At 43.3% G+C, this 14,136-nt stretch overlaps 1 protein-coding gene across 6 annotated transcripts in view; it reads right to left on the reverse strand.

Moving 5' to 3' along the window:
- Positions 1-14,136, reverse strand: part of ABR (ABR activator of RhoGEF and GTPase) — a 430,921-nt gene that overhangs the window by 150,157 nt on the left and 266,628 nt on the right. For all 6 annotated transcript variants that reach the window (XM_077294251.1, XM_077294253.1, XM_077294252.1 and 3 more), the window contains one exon: positions 5,095-5,202. In XM_077294251.1, coding sequence (XP_077150366.1) covers positions 5,095-5,202 — 108 coding nt within the window. The remainder of the gene's footprint in view (positions 1-5,094; positions 5,203-14,136) is intronic.

The following is a 14,136-nucleotide window of genomic DNA, read 5'->3' on the forward strand; positions in this document are numbered from 1 at the left end:
GAGGGTACTATGGAAGTCTGGCTAGGCTAGCCAGGTCAGTGGATGCTGACGCAGGTCAGGTGCCATGATTCTGCCGCTCTGCGCCAGCTACTGAGATGTAGGACTGTAGCCAGGTCCCTACACTTTCAAAAGTTTCTCTTTTGTCAAATGTTCCTTATCACTAGAAACGGTTCACAGCAAAGAGACGTGTATTTTACATGTTTTTGAGAAATTTATCCCTATATTGGTGGGAGGCTCCCGCTTGGTGGGTGGCCCAGGGCCCGGGCCCCCACCCCCTAAATCTGGGCCTTCCCCCCTAAATCCAGGCCTGGAAACGAACCGGGTGTCACTGATGAGTGCGGCTGTTCCTGAAGATGGAGACCAGAGGACAGCAGAGGCCTGCGGTCTAGAAGTGAATGTATCACACTCTACAACAGACAGAACACTGGGACTAGGACACAATTAGCGAAATGACGACAAGCAGCAACAGCTTTACCACGGTACCGTCTTCTGGCACCTTACAAGCTGACACCTGCTGTCTTTTTACCAATCAGGGAAGGTGGTACATAATGCACTCTCATGATACTTTCTAAAGTTACCTTGGTGGCTGTACCACCTAACATGAATGGGAGCCTTTGCATTTAGGTGAGTGCTTCCCAGCCATGGTTTTATGGATCCCTGACAAGTGTGCAGAACAGTCAGTAATTCTGGACAAATTTTGACCTTGTATAAAACAGCACCATTGGGTGACATGTATTGTGGAAAAGCACCTGGTCGTAACATAATTACGCGTATGGTAGCGATTGGCGACAGGTTGCTCTGCCACCCAAGATCCTCACCTTGGCTGGAGTCAAGGCCTGGGTGCAGAGCCCTAAAAAAAAAAAAAAAAAAAAACGAGGCCAAGAATAAGCAGACCTAAAAAGGATGTTTCCGCTAGAGCAAGTTTTCACCTATCCACAGTATAAGCGTTAACTACTAGTGATAAGCGAACGTGCTCGGATAAGGTGTTATCAGAGCATGCTCTTGCGCGAGCAAAGTGACTTCGGCTGTTTGTTTCGTGGCTCTTCGACAGCCGCAACACATGCAGGAATTGCATGTTTGTTAGGCAATGCTCGTATAACACCTTGTCCAAGCATGTTCGCTTATCCCAACTAACTACTAGTTCACCAAAACCGGAAGGTTTGTGTCCCATTTTAATAGGGTGGCGGTCGTACATATGCAGTCCTGCTCAATTTAAAGTCTTTAGGGCTGTCGGAGGTAGCGGAGCACATCAATGGGCTAGTCCGGTAATGATACAAAGACCGATGTAGCAGCAGCGCACATAGGTCACCACCACTTTATTCAAACAGTAGCCACAAATCCTTATTCTGCTAACCACTGTAGATATTAATGGTCGGCCACCTCTCCAACTAATAATTACAACCTATCCTATGAATACGCAATATGTGGAAAGCAGCATTATTTTTTGGGTGGGTTGATCTGAGGTTTGATTCATTTAGTAGTCTAATGTGAGGGATTACATTATTCAGAGGATTGGTCTGAGTTTGAGATAATTGGTAGAGGTTACCCCAATAAGGCAATATTCTTCCATGGGTTCCTCAATACTAAAATGGTCAACACTGAAATAATTCTGAAAAACAAATTGAAGCATAATGCAGAATATTTTATTTTTAAGCCATTATTTTCGCTTTAGTGTCTTCATATGCTATGGCTGTCTGTTGCCAGAATATGCTGACACTATGCAAAAACACGTCAAAGGCATCAAAGAGCGCGGACTAAGCTGAAAATCACACCACTCTCTGTAACCGAACCCAAGGAAGCAGAATTTGCAGAGCACTCCTGGGTGTTCTGTGATACCTGAGCAAAGCGGACAGTAACCTTCACTTATCCTTATTGCTACACGTAATGGCCTGTAATTGCTACATATACTGAAGCTACAAGCTCCCGCTAGCACAGAAGATGAAATTCCGCCAGGCTGATGATTTGGGGGGATGAGTTGTAGAGAATGGATAGTTCTGCTTCATACTTTATCTTCACATAATTAGATAGTGGTACAAGGTGTAAGCACTTTATACACTGTGTTCCAAATTATTATGCAAATGATTTTTTTCTCTGATTTTCCTAAATGGTCGGTGCAAATGGCAGTCAGTCTAATAAAAGTCTTCACCCGTTAGCTTATACATCGAATTTTATTGAATAAACCTCCCAATGATAACAGTATAGTCTCCAAAATGAATAAAAACTTAAAATGCACTGTTCCAAATTATTAGGCACAGTAGAATTTCTAAACATTTGATATGTTTTAAAGAACTGAAAATGCTCATTTGTGGAATTTGCAGCATTAGGAGGTCACATTCACTGAACAAAAAAGCTATTTAACTCCAAAACATCCTAACGGGCCAAGTTACATGTTAACATAGGAACCCTTCTTTGATATCACCTTCACAATTCTTGCATCCATTGAGCTTGTGAGTTTTTGGAGAGTTTCTGCTTGTATTTCTTTGCATGAAGTCAGAATAGCCTCCCAGAGCTGCTGTTTTGATGTGAACTGCCTCCCACCCTCATAGATCTTTTGCTTGATGATACTCCAAAGGTTCTCTATAGGGTTGAGGACAGGGGATGATTGTGGCCACACCATGAGTTTATCTCCTTTTATGCCCATAGCAGCCAATGACTCAGAGGTTTTCTTTGCAGCATGAGATGGTGCATTGTCAGCATGAAGATGATTTTGCTCCTGAAGGCACATTTCTGCTTTTTATACCATGGAGGAAAGTTGTCAGTCAGAAACTCTATATACTTTGCAGAGCTCATTTTCACACCTTCAGGAACCTTAAAGGGCTACCAACTGTTTCTCCATGATTCCGGCCCAAAACATGACTCCTCCACCTCCTTGCTGACGTCGCAGCCTTGTTGGGACATGGTGGCCATCCACCAACCATCCACTACTCCATCCATTTGGACTATCCAGGGTTGCTCAACACTTATCAGTAAACAAGAATGTTTGGAAATTAGTCTTCATGGATATCTGGGCCCAATACAACCGTTTCTGCTTGTGAACACTGTTTAAGGGTGGCCGAATAGTAGGTTTATGCACCACAGCAAGCCTTTGAAGGATCCTACACCTTGAGGTTCGAGGGACTCCAGAGGCACCAGCAGCTTCAAATATCTGTTTGCTGCTTTGTAATGGCTTTTTAGAAGCTGCTCTCTTAATCCGATGAACTTGCCTGTCAGAAATCTTCCTCATTATGCCTTTATCAGCACAAACACATCTGTGCTCAGATACAGCCACAAATCTCTTAACAGAACGATGATCACGCTTATGTTTTTGGAAAATTTCTAATGTTTTCATCCCTTCACCAAGGCATTGCACCATTTGATGCTTTTCAGCAGCAGAGAGATCCTTTTTCTTTCCCATGTTACTTGAAAACTGTGACCTGCTTAATAATGTGGAACATCATTTTTAAGTAGTTTTCCTTTAATTAGAATCACTTGGAAAACAAATTATCACATGTGTTTAAGATTGATTTCAGTGATCCATTGAGCCCTGAGACACAATACCATCCATGAGTTTATTTGAAAAACAAAACAATTAAATCTTTATCAAACTTAAATCCAATTTGCATAATAATTTGGAACACAGTGTAAATGAGGTATCTCCTTACACGAGGAGGAACCGTATTACAGGAAATATGCTTAGTACAACCATTTTATTCCACTGTAGTGGTAACAACCTATGAAAGGTCTGATAGGTTCATGCCCGATGAGGAACCACACTTTTATAGCAACCATCACTTAGAAATTGGCATGTAAGAGGTTTTGGACCGCTACCTATCCAATCAATTTCTGTACAAGCAGAAAGACAGCTGCTGATAATAATGCAAATTATCATTTACCATTTTCCATCTTAGATTTATGATCAGGGAAATAGGTTCAAACAAGATAAAAACATAACTGCATAAATACACATTAAAGCCGACTGAAAAAAACACAAGCAATCATGGAAATTTTACGGTATGGCTCAAAACAAAATGTATTGCTTCATATTTCTCCTGAGATTTAACCCAATCGCAAATAATGGAGATGAATGTGAAAAATGATGAGAGCAAGGAGCAGCTGAACTACAAAGGTGAAGTGAAGGCTCGTCAGGGGTCGCACAGAAAACGGATATTGTGGAGGGGAAGCAAAAAATAAATAAAAAAAATAAATAATAATAAAAAGCAGCCTCCATATAAAATCCCCTTTTGATATGCACAATAGGAACATAGAAGAAATATGGGGGTGCTGGACACAGCAGGGAGCTACTGCGAGGGGTCTAGGATTAATGAAATACCCCAATTGGTGCGCTGTAATACTTCACTTTCTCTACAATACAGTGATTATTTCCTAATGATTATCTCTGCTGGAAAAACTAATTGCAGGGTGGAACCCCCTGCAATCAGCTAAAGCTCCTAACTAATGATAAGGGGTCTTCCTTAACTCCTTGTTGCACCGAGTACCCAAAAGGCTTCCACTACTCCTCCATACTGTTGCCAGTGTCTTCTGGCTTCCGAAAGGATAACCGCTGCAGCCAATCACTGGTCACATTACGTCTGAATTAAAAGCTAGAGCCAAGGGGTCATCCAATGCCTCTGGCCAGAAGAAGTAACCAGAAGATTGGGAGGGGGAATGCTTCACTGTATGGAGAAGCAGTAGAGAAGTAATTTTTTTTTTTTTTTACTATTATTTTAACATCCCCACAGACCCATTCTTGGGATTTTTCTTCAGCAGTGGACAACCCCTTTAGCATCATATCAAATGGGTTTTGATGCACAGTCTTTGGACACTGGTAGACGGTGCAGGGAGACCCCTCACCCAACTGCAAATACACAGTTGTCCGTTTATTCTTACATTTCAAGGCGGAAATAAGAAAGGAAGGCACAAACATTGGGGTCAATTTGCAAAGCTAAATAGTATCTAAATTTTCACCAATTAACTGGCCATGTGCCACATTAATCTTGGTGCTTTTGTATGAGAGCTTTTTTTCGCATCCATTCTCCATTGCCTGCTAAAATTGCATTTAAAGTACAAATGCTCCAACAAGGGCCAGAAGAAACGAGCAGATATTCACAGCCTTACCTCGGAGATTTTAGTAAACTGGTTATTACACTGGCTGCACTTCTCCGCCGTCTCCAGGGCACATTTGTAGTTATCCACAAAGGCCTTATACACTCCCAGCTGACTGACCTAAAAACAAAAAAAAGAGGAAAGTGACGGTCACTGAGAAAGTTCTCACACCCTGGGGTGACAGGCTGTACATTTCCCCCTCTATTAGAACATACAGAAGAAGGAAGCCATACATTTAGCTTCCGAACTAGAATCGGCCTGGGTTTCCATGACAACAGGATAGGGCCTTAATGTGAAACTGGCTAACACAAGGCCAGATGACCATTGCAATATCTGAACACATCCATAACCTGCGGCATCAAAGTCATAAGTCGTTTTATAACAAATATGCACTGCAATGATTAACCACCTGCAATTACATAACAGCAGCAAGAAATTAAAGGGAACCTGTCACCCCGTTTTTTCAGTATGAGATAAAAATACCGTTAAATAGGGCCTGAGCTGTGCTTTACAATAGTGTATTTTTTGTCCCCCGATTCCCCACCTATGCTGCCGAAATACCTTACAAAATTCGCCATTGTCGCCTGTCAATCACGCAGGTCTGGTCAAAAGGGCGTGGTGAAATGGCTGTTTCTCCCCCACCTCTTGCTTATCTTCCCGGTGTTGGCATAGTGGTTCGCGCATGCGCAACAGCTGAAAAAGAGCGCGATCTGTGCTATTCTCCTGGTTATCGGCGGCCATCTTCCTGAGGCCGCGTGTGCGCAGATGGAGTGCTCTGTTTCCCGGGGCTTCAGAAAAATGGCCGCCGCGATCTCCATCTGCGCACACGCGGCATCCCGCGGCCATGTTCCTGAAGCCCCGGGAACCAGAGCACTCCATCTGCGCATGCGCGGCCTCAGGAAGATGGCCGCCGCCACCGATAACCAGGGTAATAGCACAGGTCGTGCTCTTTTTCGGCTGTTGCGCATGCGAGAACCACTATGCCAACGCTGGTAAGATAAGCAAGAGGTGGGGGAGAAACGGCCATTTCACCACGCCCTTTTGACCAGACCTGCGTGATTGACAGGCGAAAACGGCGACTTTTGTAAGGTATTTCGGCAGCATAGGTGGGGAATCAGGGGACAAAAAATACACTATTGTAAAGCACAGCTCAGGCCCTATTTAACGGTATTTTTATCTCATACTGAAAAAAGTGGTGACAAGTTCCCTTTAAAAAGAAACATTTTAGTTATTATCACCAGGCAAAGGGAAAAGACATAAAAAACATATGAGGGATGCCAGAAATAAGCAGCAATGCACATGGGATTGCTGGACACCTTGTTGGATCTTACACCTGGATGATCGGGTCTGGTGGTGAGTTCAGCCGAACAATTACAAAAAGTTTGGGTTTGGGTACAGAACAGTACCTGAACCCGGACCCCATTCACTTGAACGGGTGCCCGAACATGCAGTGTTTGCCACGCTGTTATATGCATGGCAGCGCGGCAAACACCGCTTTTGATTGGAAGTGAAATCATCCCCGCCGGTCAGACAGCCACGGCTCCCACATTGTCAAAAGACAGCGTGAGCAGCAGCTGTGATCGGAGGTATAACGTTTCTCAGGTCACTGGTGTCCGCTGATGGGACTACTGCTCAAATCTACAAATCTATCATGCCAAAAACAGCAAAAATCACACAAAAAAAGCAGCAAAAAACAAGTATAACATGCTTCTTTCTGCAGCTTCAGGCTACTTTCACACTAGCGTCGTGCGCTGCATGTCGCTATGCGACGTTGCGGCGCACCGACGCTAGCTGTGGAGGCGCTGCACAATGGGGGCAGCGGATGCTGTTTTTCAACGCATCCGCTGCCCCATTGTGAGGTGCGGGGAGGAGGGGGCGGAGGTCCAGCCGCACATGCACGGTCGGAAATGCTGCAGACGACGCACCAAAAAACGTTACATGTAACGTTTTTTGGCGGCGACGGTCCGACGCAACATGACGCAACCGTCGCACGACGGTTGCGACGTGTGGCAATGCGTCGCACTGCGTCGTTAATTAAAGTCTATGGAGAAGAAACGCATCCTGCAAGCACTTTTGCAGGAGGTGTTTTTTTCTCCAAAACGACGCATAGCGACGTGCAGTGCACGACGCTAGTGTGAAAGTAGCCTTACCTGCCAAGAGATCAGGTTTTGCTGCAGAAAAAAAAGCTGAAAAAAATCTGTAGTGTGAACTTACTATAATATATATATATATATATATATATATATATATATATATATATATATATATATATATATATATATATATATATATATATATATATATATATATATAATATAAGTTCATTGCAAATGATTGCAAGAATTAATCGATCACCTATGCGCAGACAGCTGGTAAATGCATGATCACTGGGGATACGATCGTTGGGACCTCTACTAATCATAAGAATAATGGTTCCGTTTCTCCTCCGTGTGAATGGAGCGGTTGTGCCCATGTGTGACCTTTATTTGCCATCTATGGCAGTAGTAGACACACATGTGCTCAACCATGGCCACAGACCGAGAATTTGATAGAGCAGTCCAACATTCGCACCATGGGAATGCCCAATTTAGTAGAGGGTTCCAATATTTCGAAACCAGTCATCAGACATTAGCCATCCTGCACATTACAGCTGCATGGAGTCTGTATGTTCTCCTCCTGTTTATCCGGGGTCCTTCCCTTACCCTTAAATGTTAAAAGACATTCTTTTGGTATGTGCTGGAAAACCTTCTGGTACTGTATTGGAAAGTGTGAAAGTATTGGTATAATGTATTCTCTTTATCCATGAGCGTCAATGGGCGATGTGTGCATTGGAATAACAGGGTTGCTTATGTTCAGCTCATGCAACATCTATATATATGAGGCATTGTGATTACTCGCTAATCCCGCCCCCTGCACAGTAGCTCCGCCCCCACCACATCTCCACACACAATCCTGCCCCCCCCACAACATTACCACACAATCCCGCCCCCACCACATTACCACACATAATTCCGCCTCCCCACCACATTACCACACACAATCCCGCCCCCACCACATTACCACACATAATCCCACCCCCCCACCATATTACCACAGTCCCGCCCCCCCACATTACCACACGAGGCTCCGTCCCTCCACATTACCACACGAGGCTTCGTCCCCACACATTACCACACGAGGCTCCGTCCAACCACATTACCACACGAGGCTCCATCCCTCCACATTACCACACGAGGCTCCATCCCTCCACATTACCACACGAGGCTCCGTCCCCACACATTACCACACGAGGCTCTATCCCTCCAAATTACCACACGAGGCTCCGTCCTCACACATTACCACACGAGGCTCTGTCCCCACACATTACCACATGAGGCTGCGTCCCTCCACATTACCATACGAGGCTCCGTCCCTCCACATTACCACACGAGGCTCTGTCCCCACACATTACCACACGAGGCTCCGTCCCCACACATTACCACACCAGGCTGCGTCCCCACACATTACCACACGAGGCTCCGTCCAACCACAATACCACACAAATCCAGTTTGCTTTTGATTTTAAACTGAATAAAATGTATTAGTATTATTCTGATTTTTAATTATTATTATTATTGTTATTAACTTCATTTTAAGTTAATTTACCACCTGCGTAAGCGCTATTGAATGTTGTCATTATTTACTTTAGTTTAATCAATAGCAGCGTTAATTAGATAGCAATGAGCATGCCCGAGTGTTAGCTGGCTGGAAACAGCTAGTTCATATACATAGAGATATTTTCCCTATGCACATATACCACAGATTGGATAGGGTATGGATCCACTTGTATTTTACATAGTGAAGTAAATATGGCACATTGCACTTATACCAGCACGCGTTTCGGCTCACTTCTTTACTTATACTGCAACGTTGGCCACAGGTACTCATCACATACAGCCACTTCTCCCGACCTCCCCAGACACATGAATTCCCTTCATCTGCCGAGTGTGTAGGCATTCATAATGGGGAGAGGGGAAATAAAACACTGCCAGACACCAATAGTGGTGGCTTATTGACTTTGAGAACAAAGGACCAATGTTAAAATTCAACATGACCCAATCCTTTTTCCCCCTAAATGTGCTGTAAATCTGTAGAGATGGAGCTAGTTTAGGGTTGAGTCAGTAGAAAAAGGTACCGACTCCATCTTGAAATAAAAATAATTATCTCAACTTAATATTCTATAATCAATTTATTATTTTTCATCGGAATTTAAAAAGTTTAGAAATGTGAATAGTATAAGTATATATTACGATCTTCAATCTTGGGTACCTACCATACTTTTAAACAAAATATTAACCCAGTGATAAGAAATTGGTTATTAATTATTGTCCATTTATGAAGGTGTTGAAGTCTGTGTACATTACTAAAAAAAAAAAAAAAAAAGTGGACTTGTTGCTTTGGCTTGCTGATGTCACAGCCCTGATGTGCAGCTCAAATGTTAGCAAACACCTAATGCACTTAGGCTGGCCATACACCAGATAATGGTCTACTAAGTTATCGTTCGGCAGAGAGCCATTTTTCCCTGATTCCCCTGTACAGGAGAGCTGGGCTGAACATTTATGACTCTTCAATGGGTGAAAGGAAGAAGCTGTCAAGACATTTCTGGATGTTGAAATTCCAGAGGCTCATGTCTTTTCTCCCAGGACCTAACCTGTCAGGGGAAAATCGAGAGGACCCCCATACACCTAAGAATGCCGGCTGGTTCTGCCAGGGCTTGGAAAACTTTCATCAAATGTGTGTGGGGAGAAGGGGCACTTTTACATGATAAGATCCACCAAAATCAACAGGTTTGACCAACGTTGGTCTAATGTGCTTGGCCACCTGAAGATTTTCTGCCTCTGGGTTACCTTCTATTTCTGGGCAAAGGCTGAAAACTATCCGATAGGGAAAAACACCATGTGGGGCTCAGGCCTTTCTATACTGTATAATTCGCCAATAACTTCTGCATTGTTCAATATAGCACCAATGCTGATACATATCCATGACTTTTCTTAATAAATCTGGGTGGCATCTGGCCAATCATGCCGCACATTGTACAGTCCCTGAGCACTCACCTTGCCATGGAGCAACGTAATGATTCCCAATAATTACTCCGCTAATCTCGCAGTGAGCCCCTCGTGTATTCCCTCTCATCACCGCTTGGGAAATTATAAATATGCTGCATCCTTAAGACTAATTAATTTAAGTAACGTCACGGTTGCCAAGTAACAGCCTCTCGGTGTGACCCGTGCTCCAAAACATTTGTTAGACCTGTTAATGCTTTATGAAAACAGATCTCTGTGAAATAAGTAAAAAAAAAAAAGAAGTAGAACAAGCAGCGCAAGCACTTCTTCATAATTGCCTAAAAATCTAGAAGTTATAAAAAGGCACGCGTGACTTACAAGTGAACCAGAAACACCTGCGATCTGAGTGCTTTCTTAAAATAAATTAAAAAGCCGTTCTATAAAAGTAAAAAATAAATAAAAATTAAATATCCTTGAAAAAATAAAATATTCAAACATGGGTTGTGAAATAGAGACCCGATTTAATCAGACGTAATTTTCAGGAATAGAAAACGAAAAAAAGACATTGAAAACGCAAGATTGATTCTTCTTTGGAAGTTACAGAAGGGAAAAGGAAAGAATGCGGATATTAATTTCTATTAGAAAGAAAACACTTTCGTCTTCTTCTCGCTAGGCCACGTTCACACAGTCAGTATTTGGTCAGTATTTTACCTCAGTATTTGTAAGCCAAAACCAGGAGTGGGTGATAAATGCAGAAGTGGTGACGTGAATCGCCACACGACCAGCTCTACCCCCTCCTAGTGTATCCTCACCCATCCCCTGCAGACTGTGAGCCCTCGCAGGCAGGGGCCTCTCCTTATATACTTGTGTGCCTATTGTACTTGTCTATATTTGCCCCCTTTTCACATGTAAAGCGCCATGAAATAAATGGCGCTATAAAAATGTGTAATAATAATAATAAAATGTTTCTATTATACTTTTTCTTTTATTGCTTCTTACCTGGATTTGGCTTACAAATACAGATGGAAAATACTGAACGTGTGAATGTGGCCTTAAACTCCATTTCTGCATTATCTGATCATCCAGCAATAATCCACCAGCAGTGCAGGGGACCATTTGCCTTCGTAACGCTCCTCAATGGTGGCATATGCCATTGGCACTGAAGGCTGCACGTATTTGTGTAAAAGCACCACCTTCACACGGACATTGTAGAATGTACCCATGAACAAACACCGATCACTGTGATTGCATGTGGTGCCCAAGCATCATGCCATAACGCCATAGACATGATTATAGAAAGTGAGCTCACCGTCTTCAGAATATACCTGCACAAAGTCAATGATGCGCACTGAGCGATCTGTATTAGTGAAAATCCTGTTTACACAGCATGCGGTATCACCGAGGATGATGATCTTTTGCGTTGCACATAATATTTCACCCAATGAACAATTCTGTTGCTCACTCAATGGCTGATCAGCAGATCGTTTACAGGTAAACATTATCATGAACGAGCGGTATTAAGAACACTTGTTTCACAATCCATCAGTGTACAGTTGTGGCCAAAAGTTTTGAGACTGACACAAATTTTTGCTGCTTCGGTGTTTTTAGATCCTTTAGTCCGACATTTCTATGGACAAACACGGAGTTTATGCAGAGACTCACTATTTACAGCGCTGTCCCTTATTTTATCAAAACTTCTGCATCTAGCTCTGTATCTGAGCCAAATCCTGAAGTAGGACAGCCCATTCTCGCCTACTCAGTGATCGTTTCTGTGTTTTTGTTTGTACACCCGCTTTTTGAGAATTGACAGCAGGTTCTCAATTGACGGAGATGTGGGAAGTTTCCTGGCCTGGACCAATGTTCTGCTCACCGAACCACTTGGTTATCACTTTTGCCTTGTGACATGGTCTCAGTCATGCTGGAAAAATAATTGTTCATCATCAAATTGTTCATAGATCATTGAGAGAAGTTGCTCTTTGTGGATTTTTAGATCCCATCTTTTATGGCAGTGTTCTTAAAGGGATCCAGTCAGCAGATTTTGCCGCTATAAGATGCAGCCACTGCCTTTCAGGACTTATCTACAGCATTCTATAATGCCCCTGGTCCGCCCCGCAAGGGCGGACCGGTCCGATGGGTGTCGCAGGTCCGGGGCCTCCCATCTTCTTGCGGCACCGCCCTCCTGCTTCTTTTTCGCTCTCCGGCATCGGCGCTCCTGAAAGGCAGTGGCCGCATCCTATAGCGGCAAAATCTGCTGACAGGTTCCCTTTAAGCAAAATTGTGAGTGAGCCCACTCCGTGGATGAAGAACCCTCACACACGATTGGTCTCAGGAAGTTTACTGTTGGTAGAACTCACTTTAAAAAAGGCTTTTGGAGGTTAATAATGCCAATAGAGAAACCTCTGACTGAACTTCTGCAATAAGTACAGGTATAATTGGACTGCAGAGGATTGGGGTAAAGTTATTTTGTCTGATGAAGCCCCTTTGAGACTATTTGGGACATCTGGAACAGTGATTGTCTGTAGAAGAAAAGGTGAGCACTACCATGAGTCCTTTTTCGTGCCAACAATAAAGCGTCCTGAGGCCATTAATGTGTGGGCTCGTTTTTCATCCAAGCACTGAATGAGTTGCCTGTCAGCCAGGATTATTGCCAGAAGCTGACATCTAGCTGCCAGGTCAGTCTTGAAAAATAAGGGCCAACACTACATTTTGAGTCTTTCTTAAACATGATATATCTGTTTAAAAACTTATGAAATGCTTATAATCGTACTTCAATAACTGTAGAAACATCTGACTAAGGGTATGTGCCCATGATCAGTAGACGCTGCGAACCTAGGTTACAGCATAGTGGATGAGATTTCAGGAAATCCCATGTCCACTATGTGTTGACAGATGCCCGCGGATGATCTGCGGAGACGGACATGCAGCGCGTCTTTCCAGACTGCAGCATGTCTATTTATTGAGCCTGAATGGGACTGGAGAATATTTGCAACAAATTTTACGTCTTTTTGAAAAAAAATCACAAAAGAACAAAGGTGGAAACATCCTAAACTCCACCCACAGTGGGGGGGGGGGGAAGGTAAACACATAAAATATATGTCAAAATAGCTGTAAATGAAAAAATACAGTGAGAAGTAGTTTAAATTAGAAAAATGCTGCACATTTTCCATTTTTTTTTTTAGCTTTTCATCAATCCTATTCAATGTCTGCACCCCAACAGGGTATCTGTATAGCAGAATATTGCAGCATGATTTGATTGTATTGTTTTGTGTTATGAAATGCCACAGCGGATGTATCGGTGGGGTCAGATATCCAGATTCCTGCTAATCAGCTAAACAAATGGGCTCTGTCGATCACCCCCACCACGGATAGTATGTGCACTGTACTGCAGCTCAATCCCATTGAATGAATACCCGTCACCCTGTATACAGGGGTAACAGAGGCAGACTTTCAGATCAGTGAGTGCAGGTCATCAGACAATGGCAGGAACCATGCATACTGACAAAGGACGTTTCAGCTCCTGTAGTGCTGGTAGAATACTGACAAATGGGGAATCTGTCAGTAGGGTTTTGCTACATAAATCTGACAGCAGCATGATGTAGGGACAGAGAGATGATTCCAGTGATGTGTCACTTAATTTACTGGGTGCAGCAGCTGTGATCAGAGAGATGATTCCAGTGATGTGTCACTTAATTTACTGGGTGCAGCAGCTGTGATAGAATCACAGTTTTCTCTGCTGTACATCGTTGAGCTGTGTATAAGCACACCACAGCTTTTTGTACATTGTATAGCGACAGAGTGGCTCATCAGTGCTGGGAGAGTGGTTGGACTAGGAGGCATGAGGCCAGTTGTCCTGTGGTGATCTCTTGCTGATAAAACATTACTTGTATTTAAAAAAAAGCAGCACACAGCCTAGTAAGTAACAAGTCACTAGAATTGGGGTCTCTGAGACTACATTATGGTACTCTCAGATTACATAGCAAATACCACCTGACATATTTACTTAGACTGGATG

This window comes from Ranitomeya variabilis, chromosome 3 (genome assembly GCF_051348905.1).
Source record: "Ranitomeya variabilis isolate aRanVar5 chromosome 3, aRanVar5.hap1, whole genome shotgun sequence".
Lineage (NCBI taxonomy): Eukaryota > Metazoa > Chordata > Amphibia > Anura > Dendrobatidae > Ranitomeya > Ranitomeya variabilis.